At 36.5% G+C, this 20,963-nt stretch overlaps 1 protein-coding gene across 5 annotated transcripts in view; it reads left to right on the forward strand.

Moving 5' to 3' along the window:
* The window catches only part of FBXW7 (F-box and WD repeat domain containing 7), a 174,800-nt gene that overhangs the window by 76,212 nt on the left and 77,625 nt on the right, over positions 1–20,963 (forward strand). For 4 of the 5 annotated variants that reach the window (XM_021530198.4, XM_085578882.1, XM_085578879.1 and 1 more), the window contains exon 2: positions 19–576. In XM_021530198.4, coding sequence (XP_021385873.1) covers positions 88–576 — 489 coding nt within the window. In that variant the 5' untranslated portion in view covers positions 19–87. Of the gene's footprint in view, positions 1–18; positions 20,307–20,963 lie in introns of those variants that run through there. The other variant, XM_085578883.1, reaches the window with a different exon arrangement.

A 20,963-nucleotide genomic window follows, 5' to 3' on the forward strand; every position in this document is an offset into this window, starting at 1 on the left:
TTTTCTTTATCTCCTTAGAATGTGAAAGCATTTGCATCTTCAGATAGCCTAGCCAAGGTCCAAGAAGTAGCAAGCTGGCTTTTGGAAATGAATCAGGAACTGCTCTCTGTGGGCAGCAAGAGGCGACGAACTGGTGGATCTCTTCGAGGTAATGCTTCCTCAAGCCAAGTAGATGAGGAGCAGATGAATCGGGTTGTAGAAGAGGAGGAGCAGCAGCAAAGACGACAACAAGAGGAGCAGCACATTGGGAGTAATGGGGAGATAGGAGGAGAAGAACCTGGATTTGATGACAGGCATGAGTCTCAGCAAGAGCAGTTAGAAGAAAATAATAATAGACTTATTACAGTGGATGAAGATTCCACTTGTAACCAAGAGGAGGATGACGATGAACATGCTGGTGATCAAGAGGAGGAGGTGGAAGAGGAGGAGGAAATGGACCAGGACAGTGATGATTTTGATCAGTCTGATGACAGCAGTAGAGAAGATGAACATGCGAACAGTAATAGTGTCACAAATTCCAATAGCCTCATGGACTTGCCCATTCACCAGTCATCGCCATTCTACATGAAGACAAAGGTAAGACTTTTTTCATGCTCTTAATCCTCATTAACTTTAGATTTTGGAAAAAAAATGGCATATTTAGCATAAACTAAAGTTTTACAATGAAGCAAACATTTTATATCCTAAAGAGCTCACAATGAAGGATTTATGTTAGCTGCTAATAATAAAAATATTTGCATGCATTTGACATGAGCAAATATCCCTATATATTTTAAGGAATAGCACTCTGATGACCATGGTCAAAATACCAAGATGTTTCTTTACAAATATTTTTATATAAGTCCTTTGTGGTGTTATTTATGCTGTTTTCCTTCTCCAAATGGGCTAGAAGGGAAGGTAAGCAATCGTCACCGTGTTGTGTTCTCAGACAAGATCTGGTTCATTTAGGTGAAAACATTGTAATGAAAAAGTAGGGTGAAATATTATAGAAACATTAAATTCTTCCTGTGGTCTGCTGAGTTCCTTGACAAAATACAGGTTAAAAAAGGTGCAATTGCCAGTCATTCAGTTTGGAATTCATTACATAATGTCTTATTGTAGCCTGCTTGTGAGGACCTTGAACCTGTGTGCTGGTTGTTGAAAACTACAGATTTGCAATAAGAATCTGGAAATCAATCTTCATACTTTTATTTCTACTTATATCACCTAACATTTCAGATTAAAAAGAAGTTACTGGATTATTGGCTGCAGTGTACATTTGTAGTTCATTATATTTTCCAAGTTCTTTGGGAAGGAGGCATTCCATTAACTCTTAGGAGCAGCAAAATAATGAAAGCAGTGGTATTGACTAGTAAGAAAGAGGAGTAGGCCAGTGTTCTTCTGGGAGGATGTTCTTCCCAAGTATATGGACTGATTTCTTTTTCTTACTCATTAATTGTTAATAGAACACCTAGCCTCCTCTCACCTTTCAAAAAACAAAAGCTCCTCAAAGTTTTGAATTTTACTTCAAAAAAAATTTAAATCCTGAGGTAAAATAAAACATAACCACAAAAAAAGTCAGCTAACATAAGTTAACAGGTTGACTATGAGCATAAACTTATAGAGATGGATAATCAGTCTTGAAGATGCACCTGAACAGGTAAATAGGGTGAATATTTGTTTCTGGAATCTACAGCAATATTTTTGTTAATAACAACAGTAATCAATTCACTTCCATGTTTAAAGTATCTCATTTAACATATTTTATTTTTGAAAAGTTGTAATGTTTTCACATGAGTTTTTTATAGAATTTTATATTTATAACTCTACTCTTCATATATTGAAGTATATGCTTTCTAATTTGGAGTGAAATACTGTCATATTTCTTATAATTGAATTGGATTTTACTACTGAAATCCTTGGTTTCTTTTCAACACATTGGTTTTCCTGTATTTAGTATGTTTTACTGAGTATCATATAACAACTTGCATCCATCATGGACAATAATTAATGTAGAAAATTCTTATATTCAAAATTGTGTTTTTGAGTCTCTGAATTGGAAACTTGTTGAAGTGCTTTGTAAGTAACTATACTCAAATGATGTACAGAGCAGAGCATAATTTTCAGTGGTGGCCAGTTCTGAATCATTTTTTATTGACTTCAATAATGAATGTAGCTTTTTCTTTCTTTTCTTGAGGCATATTTGACATGAACTGAAACAAGTCAGTGTAGCCTGAAGGAAGATGTCTGAAAGATCTTTGTACAGATGCAAAATTTCTGTGTGGTCTGATAGTTGCTCCGCATATTCAATGCAGGGCTGGCCATTTTTGTCTCTGCTCTGACCCAGGCCGTGCTTCTGCAAGAATTGTTGGGCAGTCAGGTAGTAAACCATACTTGGATTTTTTTTCATGGTGCAGCTCTGTTTTAGGAAATTTCAACTGTGTGCCTTAAGTATCAGCACAGGTTAGAAAGCTGCTTGAGCTGGCACTGCTCAGCACTATGGTTACACATTAGAACCGACAACATGCAACATTAATGTTACCAATTCATTAATAAACCAATATTTAACCAGAAGAACACATTCTGTGTTATGAAGTGTTGTGGAAGTACATCTGTGAGAGCATGAATTACCAAAGTAAAAATAAGCACGATTAATTAATATGCTGCTTTTGAGAAGAAAAGGGAGTGTTAGTAGACTTGTTAGCTATATTTACAAGTGATTTCTGCTTCTTCCTGTTGAGGATAGAGTCATCCTAGGAGACTTGAACCTGGTGCACTTATTCTTAGCTTTTCAGACATGTTTCTCAGCGTTTGTAGTCAATTACAGTTCTCCTAACACTGGCTGAATTACCTTGCTGTGTGCTGTACTCTGAAACTTGCTTTGTGCCACCATTACAGCCAGTGATGGCTGAATGCCCTACTTCATGTCTGTGTGTCACATGTAAACCTGGCTCCTGAGAAGCATTCCTGATGCAACACAGTTTGTTCTGCTTGTACATATGGGCAGCACACTTTTACCACTACCAAAAACCAAGAGATAATAGTGAGACTGAACAAAACTGCTACTACTGTAGGTGTTGTACAGCTCATCTTAGTTTTTTAATATCTCTGTTCTTTGTCCTTTTACTTTTTCTTCATTTACTCATAAGCTACTGAATAAAGTCTTTCTCTAATCTGACTTCGTTTGTTGACCTGAAGAATTCTGTGTGGCTAAGGAAGGAAATGTCATATTTCCCCCATAACACCACAGTGTACCCTGCTTGTGCTTGCTGCTTGTCATCTTAGTAGCAGCAAGCATGCTGTGTTCTAATAGATATATATAAAATATATAAAAATATTTGCCTCATACTACTGCCCTGTGCAATTAACTGATATAATTACTCCCATAATGTTGTGAAAATGTTATGAGTAAAGGGCGTGGGCACTTGAAATGAGAAGGCTGGTGGTTCAGGAGGGACTTCATTGCATTCACCAGCACCACACAGGAATCCAGAAGGATCCTTGTGGTTACCTTACATGATTTTCTGCATAAAATATTAGGCTGCATAAAATATTAGGCTTCTGTGCAAGCTAAAGCTTATTTTTTGAAAAATGCCACTGTTTGAAAACAGGAAACTGTGCAGTAGGGCAAGTGTCTCTCAAGCCTAGATTAATAGTGTTAGTTACCATCAGTGTTTAAACTTCTCCACATTTTCTCTGCCTTCTTCCTGTTTGACTTTTTCTGTTACAATTTTGTTTTATTTTCATTTTGTATTGAAGAGCTGTTTAACAAATGTATTTTTTTCTCCCCATACATTAAGCAATCAAGTTCTTCCCTGAAAGATCTCTTAAATGTAAATAATAAGGACAGTGTGTCCTTTGGGCATATTTTTCTATTTTTTGTTCTTGTTATGATACTTCTCTGAGTGCTTTGGTGTTGGAACATTTCTCTTTGAATTACAGATGTCTTTATATCTTGATCAACAATCTGGATGAGGGGATTGAGTGCACCCTTAGTCAGTTTGCAGGTGACATAAAGTTGGTTGGGAGTGTTGATCTGCTGGAGGGTAGGAAGCCTCCATAGAGGGATCTGGACGGCTGGATTGATGGGTCAAGGCCAAGTATATGAGTCTTAACAAGGCCAAATGCCAGATCCTGCTCTTGGCTCACATCAGCTACATACAGTGCTACAGGCTTGGGCTGAGTGGCTGGAAAGCTGTGCAATAGAAAAGGAGCTGGGGGTGCTGCTGGAGTGCAGCTGAACATGAGCCAGCCTGTGCCCAGGTGGCCAAGGCAGCCAGTGGCATCCTGGCCTGGATCAGCAATGGTGTGGCCAGCAGGACCAGGCAGTGATTGTCCTCCTGTACTCACACAGGTGAGGCCACCTCAAATCCTGTGTCCAGTTCTGGGCCTCGTAATACAGGAAGGACATTGAGTCAGAGAAGGGCAGTGGAGCTGGTGAAGGGTCTGGAGCACAAGTCCTGTGAGGAGCAGCTGAGGGAGCTGGAGTTGTTTAGCTCAGGAGAGACCTTATCACTCTACAAATACCTGAAAGGAGGGTGTAGCCAGGTGAAGGTTGGCCTCTTCTCCCAGGTAACAAGTGACAAAACAAGAGGAATTGACCTGAAGTTGCAATAAGCAAGATTTAGATTGGATATTAGGATACACTCCTTGCAGGAAAGGGTTGTCAAACACTGGAACAGGCTCCTCAGGGAGAAGGTTGAGTTAACATCCTTGAAAGTATTTAAAAGACATGTAGCACTTAGGGACATACTTTAGTGTCTGACTTATAGTAGTGTTAGATTGATAGCTGAACTTGGTGATCTTAAAAGATCTTTTCCAACCTAAATGATTCTATGATATCAGACGTACGCTTAAAACTAGCAGCTGTGCCAAGGACAGTTAAAATTTGTATTTACCTATTGATATATCAGATAACTCCATGCATTGGGATTTCATGTTTGACTGATTTGTCTAATACGATGCAAGCCTTTTTCATAGAGCTTTCTATTCTGTAAAGTTGGCCCATGTCCTTTGTATCTACAGAACTAATGCTCAGTTGTATTAAAGTGACTGGAGTTTTCTCACATGTCAGGTCCTTACTGTTTTTTAATTTTTACTTCAGTTGATCAGTGTCTTGTCAAATGTTGCCATATCTGTTTTAAAAATACTAAATAGCACAAGAGAGTTAAGTAAATATATATAGCAGTCTGACAAAAACATGTTCTTTGTGCTGCTTTTTCACTGATTGCATTGTGGCATGCATTTCCAGTGCTCTGTGATGACTTTGTATTAATTGAGTTCTGTTGGGTAACAATTAACCACAGCATAAGCAAAGAAATGTTCTTACATCCCATATTTCATAGCAACTACATTTAAATGCTTTTATCCCTCTACATGTGGGATTCTGTTGCAATGCAAGGACAAGAATGTATTACTGGCAGTTGCTAGTATGAAATAGGTCATATGAATTATTGTTCTTGCTTACTTGAGATTTAAATTGTTTGTCTAGTGGCTCATACTCTTCAAATTGTAGTACTAGCAGATGTATCATGCTGGCAATATTTTATGTTTATCAAAATTGTTGGTTATGACAGAGGTGATACGAGCATGATTTTGTAGAAGAAAATGTCATCAATGCTATAATTCTATTTAATGACAATCACTGCATTATTTTCTCTTGTACTGACATCTTGGTTTCACCACACGGTTATCTAGGTTGTACTTGGTTTACTTTTCCAAGTTTTCTTCCTGTAAATCTATAGGTTTATTTGGTATTTCTGAAATATTTTGATTGTTCTGATTCTTAAAAGTATTTTGATCATAATACATACAATCTTTAACTTGTTCCGTTTTTTGTCTTTGTTTGCATAACTGTTCTTGTAACTCAGTTTCATAGTTTTTAAATATGAATGTCTTCAATATACTTAAATATTTTATTTATAATTGATATTTTTGGTTCCCATTAAGGTGAGTTGTTTTTCTTGAGCTGCTACAAACTTTTTATATTTACAGAAGCATTGCTTCTTGATTATCTTAGAAATTGTTTCTAAACAGCTACAGTAATTTATGGGTTCATTCATCTTTGGTTTGGGTTTGATGGGTACTGATTTTGTGGGGAAAAAAATCATGATCACTTGTATGCAACCTCCTAGGAATTTTAACTTTGTTCAATTAGTTTTTATTTAGCTAAAATTCAACATTACATAATACTTTCAATATTAAATGTCTCTAATATTGAGCCACCTCAGGAAATACCCACTTTAAAAAAAATTAAACACATGAATTCATGAAAAGCATTAGATGCATTATTTCCAGCAAATATTGTCACAGATTTCTATGGTGTAGGCAAAATAGCCACTTGATATCAGACTAACAGGAGTGAAATGTATTATGTGAGGACCTGAATTTTAAAACCCAAGTGAGCAGGTGGAGCAGGAAGATTGTTAGCTGGTGCATAGCCATTTTCCTGCTCAAGGTTTCAGAAAACACTTTCGTCTGCTCTGCTTGTCTGGAGGGATTTCTGAAGGAGTGTTTGAGCCCATTTATGTGAGATGCTTTATCCTTCTGGGCAACAGGCACTGTTCAACAAGAACCTTTGCAATTTACTTAAACATTTCTTTCCTTTTGTTATATTGATGCTCTATAAAATTTAGCAAATTAGGTTATATGAATGTGAAATGTTACTTCTGTGTTAACTATTTGGATTGTGATGGTGACTTCTCACAAGGGGTCAGGCATTTGTGCGTGCAGAACCCTCCGATTACTTCCCTAATGAGTCTCCTCTTCAGATGCAGGTTTGCTTGCTGCAGAATTGTGGGTTGTGATTGTTTTGTTGGTTAGCAGAGCTTCCAAGGAAACAGAAAACAGATTAGGTAAAATGAAGATGAAAAATTATTGTATCATTGCATCTACAATCACAAAAACCACTTTGATACCCTTTCAGAAGCTGTCGTATATTAGCATTTACTTCACTACTAAAGGTAATAAGATTTTTTTTTAATGGGTACATTTAATACCTAACATATATTATAAACAACAGTGTAAAGGCTGAGAAGCAGTTTAATTTTCATGTAAAACCAGTACTTTGATTGCAGCATCCTCTACCAAACTTGATACCATAGTATCCATTTGGCTGCAAGTCACAGGAGAGGGTGTGTGTAAGTAATGGTGCTGTTCAGGAGTGCCTCTTCTTGATTGCTTATTGACATGCAAGAGTGGAGGGAGAGAAGACACTGCAGGTAAGCTGGATTGATTTGGGTGGAGCTGGAAGAGGATGTACCACAGGAAAGCCTGCCCCTTGGAGCTTAAATACCTATCTCTTCAGTTCTGAAACAAATCTTTTATACAGAGCTTTCAGCTCTTAAATAGTGCAGGCTGTGACAGAGTTTTTTGCTGCAAGGTGCCTGGTCTAAGCTTGTAGAGCCGCAGAGATAAGAAGGATTTATTTTTTTCAGAGGGTTTTGGCTTTGGATGGAAAGACAGCATTAATTTTTAAACTGAGGAAGCCTAAGATTGCACTGGGCACTTTGTGCAAATGTGAAGTGAAAAGGACTCCAGTGTGAAAGTCTGCAGTTATTGTGAGAATTACTGATAGGCTAAAAGCAGGATAGGGGAATAAGGGGGAATCAAAGATGATTACGGAAAGCTGATCCTTGGGAGCAGATTTTTTTATTTGTGTGACTGTACAGGCAGTACATGGAATTAGGGAAAAGTTGCAGTGTGTGTTGATGGAGGGTGGTTTGTGTGTGTTAATAATTTTTCTGCTGTGAGCAGCAGAGGGGGCTGCTATTGCTTTGCTGCAGCCTTCCCTGTGCAGGCTTGTGCAGTGTTCCTTTGCAAAGGTTTTCCTCACTCCAGCAGCTAAAAGTCTGAAGCATGTGTTTTAAGTGTAGGGAATAAATGTAGCTGGAACAAAAGGACTCAATATTTTTTATTTGTCAAGAAGTATGTTTCTAGTATAGGAAATTATGTAGGAATATTTCCTTTAAAAGAACAAGTATTAAAGTTATTTTCAGATGGCTTGTGTGATGAGAATGCAATGTATAGCTCTCTAATCTGAGTAAACAAGAGAAACAGAAAAAACTTCATACTACAAAAAGATTGATATTTTTACCTACTGTTTTTTTCAAGGATCACATGCATTGTATGTAGATTCTTCATGCCTTTCAGTTAATGCTTTAAAGGGTTTTAAACTAAGTTGTAACTTGGCTAAAGCTGTGTCAGAGAGGCTACACATAAAAATTGCTCTGATTGTTGAAAAAAAGAGACAACAAAAAAGCGTTGACTTTTTTTTTTTCCTTCTTTCTTTTTCCTATGATTCTGTTTTTTTAATTGAAGGGGATCTTGCCAAGGCATACAAATACTTTAAGAGCAGGTGTTCAGATACTAGGGCCACATTCTTCAGTGTTGCCCAGTGGCAGGATAAGGGGCAATGAGCACAAGCAGAAACACAGGAAGTTACATCTTGAAATGAGGAAAAACTTTCCTTTGAGGGTGACAGCACTGAAACATGTTGTCCAAAGAGCCTGTGGAGTGTCCTTCTATGGAAATACTCAAAACTTGCCTGGACATGATCCTGTGCAACCTGCACCAGGTGAACCTGCTTTAGCAGAGAATTGGACTGGATGATGTCCAGAGGTCCCTTCCAACAATTCTGTGATTCACAACTGCCAGTCAGAATTACTTTTGTATTACCATGACAGTTTAGTTATTTTCAAGCAAATTTTGTTGTTTTAAAAGATATTTTCTTCTTACTTTTCTGATACAGAGCTTTGTTTTTTTTATTGGGCAGTAATAACTTTATAAATATTCATACACAGAGATTAATGTAAATCAACACTTCTAACCTTTGATTTCTTTCTCATTTATATACCCCAGAGTTTAGTGCTAATTATTCCACACGTGCAGGATCATTTGAAAAGGTTACACAACTGCCATTAGATGCAGTTTGTTAAATATTAAAGCATCCACAGAAGGAATGCAGATTCTTTGTTTCTCTGTAGATAGAAAGTTACTTCTCCAACTTTACCAATCTGCAGTATGCTTTTCTACAAATACCAGTGTTTTGTTTGAAAAGTACTTTTTACTTCCGGTGTTAATACTGTGCTTGACTTCCTGTGTTTACTTCCTTTTACTTGGCTGTATTAATTTATGATTTCACTTGCTGCTCAAGGCTTGTAGGGATTTAGCTATACTTTTCTAAGTAGAATTCTTCTACACCTTCACTTGTACATAAAACTAATGTGGTACATAATTGCTGCCCTGCTAATTTTTCCTACTCTGTAAGTGGATCATGAAGTTTGTTTATGGATATGTGGGCTATATTTGTAGTAATGTGGTGATTACTAAAGGTACATACTTGTCCTTTGAATTGTCCTTTGGTTTGTCCTTGGTTGCTTGGCTTAGGCATTGCTCCCTAAAGGTAAATATTGGGGAGGTACTTGCATATGCTACTCAAACTTTTCATATCAGTTTATTTTATGTAGAATAAATTAAATTGATGCCTTCATGATAACTACTGGAAGCAGCATCTTGTTGTCCCATGCTTTTGCATAGACTTTGAAATCAATGTTGGTTCAGCTCCCATGTGACTTTTGCTCTGCATCTTTACTGTCAAATTGAAAATGAGCTTTTTTTTTTTTTTTCCCAAAGGGAAGAAATAAAAAAATGTGTAGTAGTACTATTTCACCTCACCAATTATATGACAACAATATTACTAAATAGAAATCATGCCAATGTGCTTCAGAATCCCTTCAGTATACTCACTCTGTTGGGATATGTGACTTGTCTAACAAATATATTTGGGAGCTCTGCCCCACTTAAATATGCCATTTGTTCCTTTTGTTGTTCTTGACTATGTGGCACATGCTGTTGCCTGATGTGATCGGTAGCCCAAATATTTCTAGTCTGTAGTGAAACAGCTGTATTTTCATGAACATTTATCAGTGGATGCTGTTGCCCTGTCAGTTTTAAGCTGCTTCTCCTTTTGAAGGTTAACTGAAGTTGGTATTACCTGTTATAAAACTTAATGCAAATGGTGAATCAAAGTATGGAGTATGGTGAGTTAGTTTTTGGTTTTGTTGACACATCTTTCCCAAATGGTTGTTAAATATTTCTTTAGCTATGAATTTGAAGTGTATGTTAAAAAAAAAAAAAACCAAACAGGTTATGATTAGTAACCTTGCATTTGCTGATGCTTATACTTATAAAATCATGGGATCTGAAATTAGCTTAAGGAACTGGAGGACTAGAAATTGCTCTGAGGATCAAAACTAAGTTTAATACCTGCTGCAGGACTAAAATTTTTTCGTGGTATGTTTCTCACTCAGAGCTATTTTTCAGATAACAGTATATCCTTTATTTCTGTAGGAGACTTTTCATTATCTGGAGAACATGTGGCTATTCAGCAAGCTGTGCACAGTGAAAGAATTTACATAACTTTATAAATTCTTGAGTATAAGGAGAGAAAACACACAATATCAATTTCTCTGCTAGTTTAATGATTTCTGAGCAAGCAAAATGCTTAAAAACAAAATTTCCAAGCTGTCTCAGCAAATGTTTGAACAGACAGCATCTAATGTCCATCCACAAAGGATGATTTTTGACACATGAACTGTTCTTTGCTAGTGCATGGTGTCTGATCTGTGCAGGCAGCTGTGCTTGTGTAGTAGTAATGATATACTGTGCATTTTGTGCAGATTTATTGATGAGCTGTTATGTTTTGTTTATGTGAATGTTTTCCAGTTTGGTTTATTGGTGAAATTTCTATTATAAAAATCCCTGTAAAACCTAGAACAGGTGTTTCTATAAATGGTTTGTTTTTTCACAAGCATCTTCTCCCTTTTTTTCCATAGTGTGGTTAATGAAGATGCTGTCTAAACTCCATGCAAAATTTGTGAGATTTCTGGCCATTCTCCCTTGGCCAAACAAGTTCAGGAATTCACCAAATTATTATAAAATGTGTTTATGTTAAAAATCTTCATATGTCTTGACTCTGTATGGTACAGCCTTTGATGTAACATTACATATAGTTAAGTGGTATTGAGATTTTAAAGGAGAAAATAATTAGTTCTAGTGCATAGATAGGTATCTTGATAATAATCGGTGAAATACAAGTGGAAGGCATTGATGTTGAGCATCTTCTGTCTCATTTCTCTTTTTCACATTTCTTGCTATTTTTAAATTTATTTCTTTAGTTTGTAACAAGAATTGGGAAGAGGGAGAGGATCTGAGAAGGACACAATTACTAAAAAAGCACAGATTTCTATTCCAAATCAAGGTGGCCCAAACTATTTCTCTGTAAAACCTGGCTTTTAAAAATCTTTGTTCTTACTAAAAGGTGATATTTTTCTATTGACTTTACTACCTGAGAATATTGCATAATGTAAAAGGAGTGAACTGTGAATTTTAGTAATACTCAGTGTAATTCAGTCTTGGAAGACACTGGCTATACTTTTCAGCTGTGTCATGACATATTACTCAGTTAATGCTTATAAAATTTTAATACATTTGTTCAATCCCTGGCCCCTCTGTGAAGTGGAAAATGTACTTATCGCCATGGATTGCCAGCAGGGATAAATTCCACCTAATTCATCATCAGAAGTCATCACTTCTTTCAAGTAAAGTATTAGCAACATTTCCTGTAAGTGCAAATCTCATTCTCTCAGTCAATGTTTCACAGTAGGCAGGAGACCCTTTGTTCTTCTCATTTAACTCATGGAGTGTCCCTTAAGGATAGCAGCTACCATGAGCATTATTGGCCCGAAAATATTGAGTACTAAAAAAAATAAAGACAACAAATAATAAATACTCTTTTTGCCAATGTCATAATTCCTTCAGCTGTGATACCTTGGTGAGATTTTCTAAAATATGCAGAGAATAATTGAATTAATTAAAATGAATATGTAAAAATAAAGAAAGCAGAAGTGACACAGCTAAATGGAAGAAATCAAACCAAAAATCATTCAATATGCATCAGTTGTTCTTGCCAAATGCAATAATGTTGTCCCTCGACTTTTAAGCTGGACTTCATCTACAGCAAGGACACTTTCTGCTGGTACTCAGAGGCACTTACCCTTCTGCACAGTTTTTGGCTTTGGTGTAGACCACTAGTATGCCATGCCTTAGAGCAATGTGCTGTGCCCTGTGTGTGCAGGTATCCCGTGTGTGTGTTTTGGAGGACAGGCTGGTGACAGACTGACTCTTCCCACACTGTGCCAATCACAATTTGGTGCTGGTGCACTTCATGTCTTTCTTGGCAGGGTTTAGTATCAGAATGCCAGTAAGCTCAGAGCTGGATTTGGTCAACCATACCAATCAAGAATGCCAGCCCTTCTTCAAACTACCTGCTTTTTTCTGTGCTCTAAGAATTCTTTACTTCACATATCTTGAGCTTTATAAATAACCTCACACCCCTTTGCAGTATGCTGATACCAGCTGAAAAGGATTATGTAGCTTAATTTGGTGCTATCAAATGAATGCCATTGTAACAATCAGTTGTTGCATTTGTTAGATTTATGTGTATTTTACAATGCTGGTAAGAAAAATAGTCTCGTATCCAAAGAGGCCTTGAAAACAATTTTGTTCTAAGCATATAAACTATAATACTTTGCACTGTTCAGCCTTTTATTTTGGCAGTTGTCAGTGTAGCTAATCCGCAGAGCGTTGTCGGGACTTTTTTTTTAATGCTGAATAAACAGTGTTGGGACAGAATTCTGCTATGGAAGAAAAAAAATTATATAAGTGTGTAAAAGGTGGTGGAAATATTTTTAATGCTTTTTTGATATTTTTGGGGATTTTTCTTGTTCCCACTTAATATATAGAAAGGTCTAAGTCCAAACCTTATTTTTGTTAGTACTTTCTGTACATTATTTAGAAACTGATAAATATGTTTGACGTATTTTGGTACTACTTTGTGTGCATTTTTGTGTGTGTAGGTATGTAAGTAGAGAATTTATCATTTAAAATGTTGCATTTTACATGGACGCATGATATAATGATAAGAAAAGCTGAATTTTGCAGTATGAAAAACAATTTTTCAGTTTCCTATCTTCCCTTTTCATAAAAGCAGCCACCTTAGTAAAAAACCACCTGCTTTCCCTTCCCCCAGCTTATCCTCAGCTGGGAATTTGACTTGCATTTTAATCCAGTGTTAAATATTGCATGACTTCTCTACCTGTTGCAGTTCTTAATTCTTGTCTCAGCTTTATTTAAAGGTGCAAAACCAGCATAAAAAAGTGGTCAGCAAATAAATTCCTGCAGAGCAGCTGTAGAAATTCTTTTTAACAGCTGTTGCAACACTGACTAGACTAAAGAGTTAAACTTGCTTATCCAACAAATCATGTATAGCCAGTGAGAACTGGACAGACATTTCTGGAATATTTATAAAATGCAAGATGATGCATCTGGATTTCTGTTGCATACCTGGAATGTTTTCTGAAATATTCGCTGGAGAAATGAAGACACATGCTTTAAAGACAGTTTAAAAAAAAAGTGATACTGACAAGACATGATAGTATGGTAAATATAGTGATAAAATTAGGGGACTCGTAAAGCCAGATAATAGAGTCCTCCAGTTTAAAATGGTTATGTAAGGTGGGCATTATTTTGTTTAGATGCTTATGGTTAAGTATTTTTTTTAATGTTATGACAACAGCATTAGTATTGATACTATATAGTCTTGTCAATATATATTTTACTAGGCAGTCTGTATTGTTTTTATAAACACTCTGTGACAAAAAATTACCTGCTGTGAATGCAAATGTTCTCTATTGTGTAGTACTGTTGTGACTGAGGGCACATTCCCTGCCTACAGCTGCATGTACCTGCAAGTTCCCCTCCCTTTTTTTTGAGATGGAATTCTGCTCTTCTTGAGATGTCTGGAAATTTGTCATCTTTTTGGGACCAGTATCACTTGCTAAGGGATCCATGCTTGCCCAAAGGTGGAGGTCTTGACTCCTCTCCACTTCTAAACACTGTTTGTCTTTTCATGCATCTGGCTGCTTTGTGAGCTGTTTACAGTTGCTAATCTAGTGGAAAAATGACGTAGCAACAACAAAAGTTGAGAACTTTTTGGTTTCCTACTTAGTGGAGTTATTTCAGAGCTCACAAGCCTGACAAATTTTACTGACAGTTTATTGAAGAGTTTGTTGAAAAACTGGCCAAAGATAGAAGGGGGAAATGCTTCTTTTCCCTTCTATATTCTCCATTGGACGTTTTTGTTTCCTTTTGGCTATAAAGAGGATCACCTGTGGGATTGAGCAGATCTAGTAGAGATCGTATTTTGTTACAGAGTGGCATTCATTAAACTCGCTTGAACTGATATTTCCAATTAGAAACTGAGAGTAGTGAACTCTTGGTATTGGTTAGTCTGACTTGCTGCTGGGCTCCTCATACGAATGTATTGAAATCCAGTAGGTCAAATTTGAGTCTCATTTTATTTCTCTGTGCACTCACACTTAAATGCCAGGATGCTTAAACAGTTATGAGCATGCACATAGGCATGAAAAATATGTAGTAGGTATGTTTATGTGATGATCTCCCCTTTGCTGATATGCTTGATATTTCATCTTCCCTGGCCTCTATTAGTGGACTTTGGGGAATGCTATCTTGTGCAGTGTGAAGTCTTTTGCCAGACAGCAGCTTTACCATAGTCCTTATCTATATTTTTTTGAAACCTCTTAATTTTTTTTCAGTATAGGAGTATTATACAAGTTGTACCATTTTCCACCAGGAGTTATAAATGGCATAGCTCCTTCTTGCTCTTCCACAACAAAAATTGTAAGGTAGCTTTGTATTAGACACAGCAGTTTAAAATGACCATGCTTTGATATGATGTTAGCCAGAATTATGACCAGGAATTATCATTTGAGGTAGTCCAAGTTAAGAGAATCTGGATTCTTCTTCACTGTGTTCTTAAGCTTTGTTGCCGAAGAAAATAAAGCTTGTGCATTTGAGACTTTTATGTGTCATTATCTGTCATCCTTTTCAGAGTTTATGCATCTCTTGGCTAATTTTCACAAGATTTGGCAAAAAGATTAAGATTACACAAATTTACAAGATAAATAGAGGGTAGGTAGGAAATGGAAGAGACTGCTGAGGAGGAAGTCTACAAGGTGACCATCACCTCTTTAGGCATCTTTGAATCCTTGTGGAATTGGGTTTTGCTGTGATCATGTATACAGGTTCAGCCAATATTTGTTCCTTCCTTTACACCATAGAAGCCACTTATCAATCAACACTCATAGTGACACAGAAGCCTGAAATAAATGTTTGCTATGGCTGGACTGTTCAGAGGGATGCTTCCATGTAGGGCCCCGACACTGTGGGACCATAAGGTCCTGGAGAAGCTACAGTGTAATTCAAGTGCCATTTGAACTTGTATGATAATCTAACCTGGAGCCAGATTTTGTTCTTTCTGTTGCTTGTGTTACAGCAGGTTTTTTCATGGACTATGGAGAAAGCCATCAATTTGCATGTTTTACTAATTGTTTTGCCCCTTTTGCATACTATCCAAGTGTACACTTTTTAGGATATTTTGATGTCATAAGATCAAAATTGTCCTCCCCATTGATCTTCATAGCCTCTTCAGAAGTCTTCATTATGTTTTCTTATATGTGCAGATTTTTGTATTGGGTAAACTTGGCCACGACAGAGTCATTTTAGAGCAACAGGGTTTTTTCTTTTTCTATCCAGCATCAGTAATACAGTTGCAGTTAGCTTCTGTTCAGCAGTGCCTCTATACAATTTGTTAATCTGCACAAAGCAGGCTAATATACAATCTGTCATTTGAAAACTGCTTGTATATTGGTATTAGAAATCCCTCACATAAATAAACTTGAGACCACAGTCGCTGGGTAAGTTGCTAATAGTGTCATGTAGGCTGCCTTGCTCTGCTGACAAAGTGGTTCTCGGTCTTTCTAGACCTGCGCAGGGACCAGCATGAATAGCAAATGAATAATAAGGCTTAGGTATAATGTAAACTATAGTGCATTCTGTATGCTACAGCTATCCAGAGCTTACTACAGATCTTTTTAGGAAATAAATTATAAAATATATTCAAAGGATTATTATCTTAGTACGATTATTTTGAGGTGACTTCTGCAATGTTGCAGTTCTCTGCTTTATCCATTTGAGGGCAGCTGTTCACCAATGTTAGGAACTGTGGAGACCCTGTCTGGGGTTCTGCTATCTGCATTTTAGTTTTTCTATACTTGCAAATTCTTCATTCAGGTCTCTCTAGGTCTTACACTGCTCCATCACCATATTAAAATGTCATGATTTTGTTTAGGGTTTTTTTTCAGTAATGTTAGTATGCAAAACAACTCTAGAAGAAAACTCTGTGAAGTTTGCATGAACTGGTTTTTGGTGCTGGGATAATTTCATAGATCCATGTCTTAAAATTATGGCCTTCCTGAGTTCAGTACACTGAACGAACTAGTTAATTTTGTAATATTTGCTTCCTGGTAAACAGCTCCAAAAAAGCTGACTTTGAGTTACTCTGACTGGAAGGTATAAAGATTATTGATGCTTTGTACATGATTTCATTTTACAGGCATCTCTTCACTGGACTGGCCAAAAAGAAACAAGAGTCTTCTGGATTCTTATGTTTACAATTAGTTGAAAGTCCATGATAGCCTTGAGTTTAAAAATACTAGTTTTACAGGCACTTTCATGTGATTTCATTTCAAATGTGATCTTCTGGTTAAAATGACAGGCAGGCACTCAGAGCACTACTGGAAATCAGCCCAACTATATTTAGAAGCAGAATGTTAGTAAATGTATTACAAGGCATTAAAGCTCAAATTTTCATAATTTCACGTTTGTCAAGTTTATACATGTTCTCATCCCATATAACGCAAAAGTACACACTTTAAAGATAAAAGTGATAGAGTGGCTGTTTAAGCTTTACATTTGAAGCTTAAATTAGAATTGCATTTATAATACAAATACAAAAATAAATAATATGTACTACATGCAATGTATTTCTGACTTCCAAGATAGCCTTCACCATTTTTGTCTTCTCTCTTAACTTAACTGAAGACTGTGTTTTATTTTTTGGCTAAGGACTTTCCCTTATTAAAGGTTTATAACTTTCCAGCATTAGCTTGGGATCTCTAAACATTACTGTAAGACAGTGATACTTCCAGTCAGCAGTGTGTAGCAAATACAAGGCTAAAAACTAGAGTGATGATAAGTGGAAGTAAAATTGGGACAAGATCTCATCTGCTAATGCAATTTTTTTTTTTTTTCTGGGGGACAGTGATAAAAAAGCAGGGGGAAATAGACACAGGTAAAAACTAAAATTTTTTTTCTGATTGCTGTGGTTAAGTATGAAATTTAGCTTTGTAATTTCACATTGGACTAAAAAAAGTGCCTTATTTTGCCATGGCTCTATCTACTGAAATGTGACTACACTAATTATGATAATAATGATCCTTTTTTTTAAACTAGAAGTGTGTCCCTGTGGAATGCTCTAGAATAGTTTGGAAATTCCTGGGGAAAAAACAGTGTGCCACTGGGACTTTATCTCAAACCACAAAAGAAGAAGGGCTGTCAATCCCGAGTTTTGTGTTTTCAGAGGTGTGAGAATAACCTGTGACTGGAACTGGTGTGGTGAGCAGTGCTTGGAGAATGCAATACTTGAATCTTGTTTACTCTCCAGCTGTATACAAATCTATAAATGGGCCAAGTTATATTCCTGTTTTGCACTCATGTTATGAGCTAATATTTTTCAAAAAAAGAGCGGGGGGGAATAAGCCTGTAAAGTAGTAAGATGCTGGGCTCTTCTATCAGCTAATAACAGTTGGTGGTCTGGCACACTGTCAAATTCTTTCAGCAATTGTGCAACGAAATACTCTTAAAACTGAATTTAATTCAGCAGTTTCAGCAGTTTGGTTTCTCTCAATGCACCCAGAGAATTCCATATGCAACTAAACAAAATATTGATTATTTATTAAAGAAGAAATTAAGGCTTGCTTTGTACAGAATTTTGTATCTGATCTTGATCTGTTCTCAAATTATGTTTTTATAATTACATTATATATTACATTTTGGTAAATTTCACACTTTGTTGGCACAACTGAGATTTTCTTATTTGAATAAAACATATTTGATTCTGAAACACTTATTCTGAAGCATTCCAGTCAAGTGAAAGCCTAGTGTTTATATAAAATATGAAATAATTCAGAATGAAGTTATGAAGTAATGCCATTACTGCTGTGTACAGGCTAATGGTAAACTGTTCCTTGGAGTTTTAGCAGGAAGTATGAAGTAGGAAATGTAAAGAGTCTTTTAGAAGAAAATTTATGTCTAACTGTGCTTTCGAATAACAAATGAATGGGATGGTAGAAAAGAAAAAAACCCAGCCATCTGTGCAAGAAAATACCGTGCTACCCAGCATTCTGTCACAGCTTTTCTGTATGCAACATCTGTAACGAAATAAGGATTGTCTTGTTTGTCTGAGAAAAATATTGTGTTATAAGTAGGTGCTTACTGTAATGTATTTATACTGTCAAAGAAATGTTAGGGTTTTTTTTTTTTTCCCTTTTTTTTTTTTTCATAAAAAACTTTCCACATGCAAATGTTTGGTCAGGGAGGCCCTGTATATGCAAATGAGACATGCTTACAGCTTGCTTTTTTAAGGGGAAACAAAGGGCTAAGTGGAAATGCTAATAGAGTCATATTTTAATTCTGTCTTTTGTCAAGTTACATTGTTGTGCTCCAAGCATTAAAGCATTACTGCACTCCCTCTTTTGCCCTTACATAATTATACAGTTAATTATCTTTGCAAGTTTGTGCATAAAGTGACTTGTAAGATTTCTTAATGGTTATTTATTCACTGTGTTTTTGACTGTACTGACTCAGTTCTACAAGAGCCTTGATGGTTTTCTGCATCTCTTATCAGCAGTTTCATAAGACATTTTCACACACTTTTGTTTCTTGCCACTTAGTTTTGCTCAGAAATGTTTTCAAAATATGAAAATGTTTTTAAGACGTGTCTGAGTATAGGCACCGGAAGGGGATTGTGGGTATATATGGAGACATTTTAGGAAAGCTAATTTGATCAAGAAAGTATTCAAAATGAAAGTAAACTAATTGTGGAAAATCTGGGTAATAGACATTGCTTTGTGGCTTTGTTCAGTGGAGTAAGAACTTTTTTCCCGAGAAATGGGCCTTAGGTTGGTTGCTAAGGGCAGGCAGACCTCTCCCCACATCTCTCAAGAGATGCTGTGTTCTTGGAGGAAGAGCCCTCCTACTTTCCACTGATGTGATGGATAGGCCTGAGCAAACTGGTACCCAAACTCATGGGAAATGAGCTGGCCAGAAGAGGGAAAAATATTGTACCATTGCTTCCTTAGAGCCAAAGCCACCTGGATGCTGCTCCCTGTATGGTGGCAAGGAGGGAGGAGGAGGGACCAACTGGAGTACCTGTACTTAGGTAAGGAAGGCCAGGAGGAAGGAATTAAAAATCACAATGTAGCATCTACTTTTACTAAATGAGTTAGTTTTGTACCAATTTTTAGGAGATGCTAATTTTTTTCCATTTTTTAAAATCCATTTTTATTTTTTTTTAACTTTTGGACAATATATTATGTTTTTAGGGACTTTAGTTGAGGAACAGCAAAGTCCAGATCAGTTTTTCATTTAATTTTATTGACAGTCCAGAAGAAATCTGCTCAGAGAGTGATAAAATTGATCCTGCAGCAACACTGTTACCCTCTGAAGGTTGCAATCTCCTTTGATTCCTCTCCTGAAAGCATAATAGCTACTTGTTAAAAACAAAACAAAATTAAAAGAAAATTCTTCCTTTAAAGTGCAGGTGTAAGTGACTGTGTTTATCAAAACTCCAGGCAGTCATGATTTTCTTCTTTTTCAATCTGCAGATCCCTTTTTGGAGAAGGGCTCTTCTGACATTGCAGGGGAGGTCCACCAGCTGTTTGACTGACAGGAGCAGTCTGCCTGCCCCTTGGTGGTTTAATTCCTGTCTATACTAGGATAGCTTGCAGTTCACTGTGCAGCAGACAGGTCAGGACACTTGGCAGGAGAAGGTTGAGAGGCAGGGGCAGCAGGCTGTGGGGAGCCGATTCACCAGTCTGAAACTTAAAAAAGAAAAAAAAAAATCACGCAACTTTGAAGCAAATTTTTTAGCAATGTTCTTGCAGTGTTAGTAGACTTGACAAAGTAAGAACGATAAAATGTCCAAGCCTGGGAAAACTGCCACCAACCATGGCTTGGTTCCTGTTGATCATCTTAAAAGTGCCAAAGAACCTCTACCACACCAAACCGTGATGAAGATATTTAGCATCAGCATCATTGCGCAGGGCTTGCCCTTCTGCCGTAGGCGGGTAAGTGTAAAAGTCTTTAAAACCTGGATTTTCACCACTTGGCTTGGAGCTCAGTGCTTTGTCATGGTGCATTCATTCCATGAGGAAGTACTTACATCTGTTATTATCAATTCACTCGGGGTGCCGTAGAGGAGCTCTTTGGTAATTTGTTTCATCAATTCATGTGCTTTAATTTAATTAAAACCTTTACATGTTGTCTTAGCTATTACTCATTTAAAGGAACATGTCAGGGATTCTTTTACAGCTGTAAACCATGTAGGTGAAAACAAATGCTGTACAAAATAGGTGCACTCATAAATATATTTTACTGTTATTCAGTCTTTTAGGTCATGAAGGTAGTTTGGGGTATAATTCATTGAACTCAGTGCTGAATTGTACTGCCATGCGACTAGTTGAATATTAAATTAGAGAATTTAGAATTGTTAATCTAATTAATATTTAAACATTTTTAGTAAGAATTCTTGAAATACGATTTTAATACTTTTGTAACTCAGTAAGGGAGATAACATTTTTTACTGTTACATAAAATAAAAATAGCATGTTACTATGTGGAGGTTGCGATATAGTTTATATATAGACAATCCTAGCCTGACAAACTATCACGGGTCTTATACTACAGCTTCAGGAACTGTATGAATTAAGTGTCTCTTAAAATAC

This window comes from Lonchura striata, chromosome 4 (genome assembly GCF_050655825.1).
Source record: "Lonchura striata isolate lonStrDom1 chromosome 4, ASM5065582v1, whole genome shotgun sequence".
NCBI lineage: Eukaryota > Metazoa > Chordata > Aves > Passeriformes > Estrildidae > Lonchura > Lonchura striata.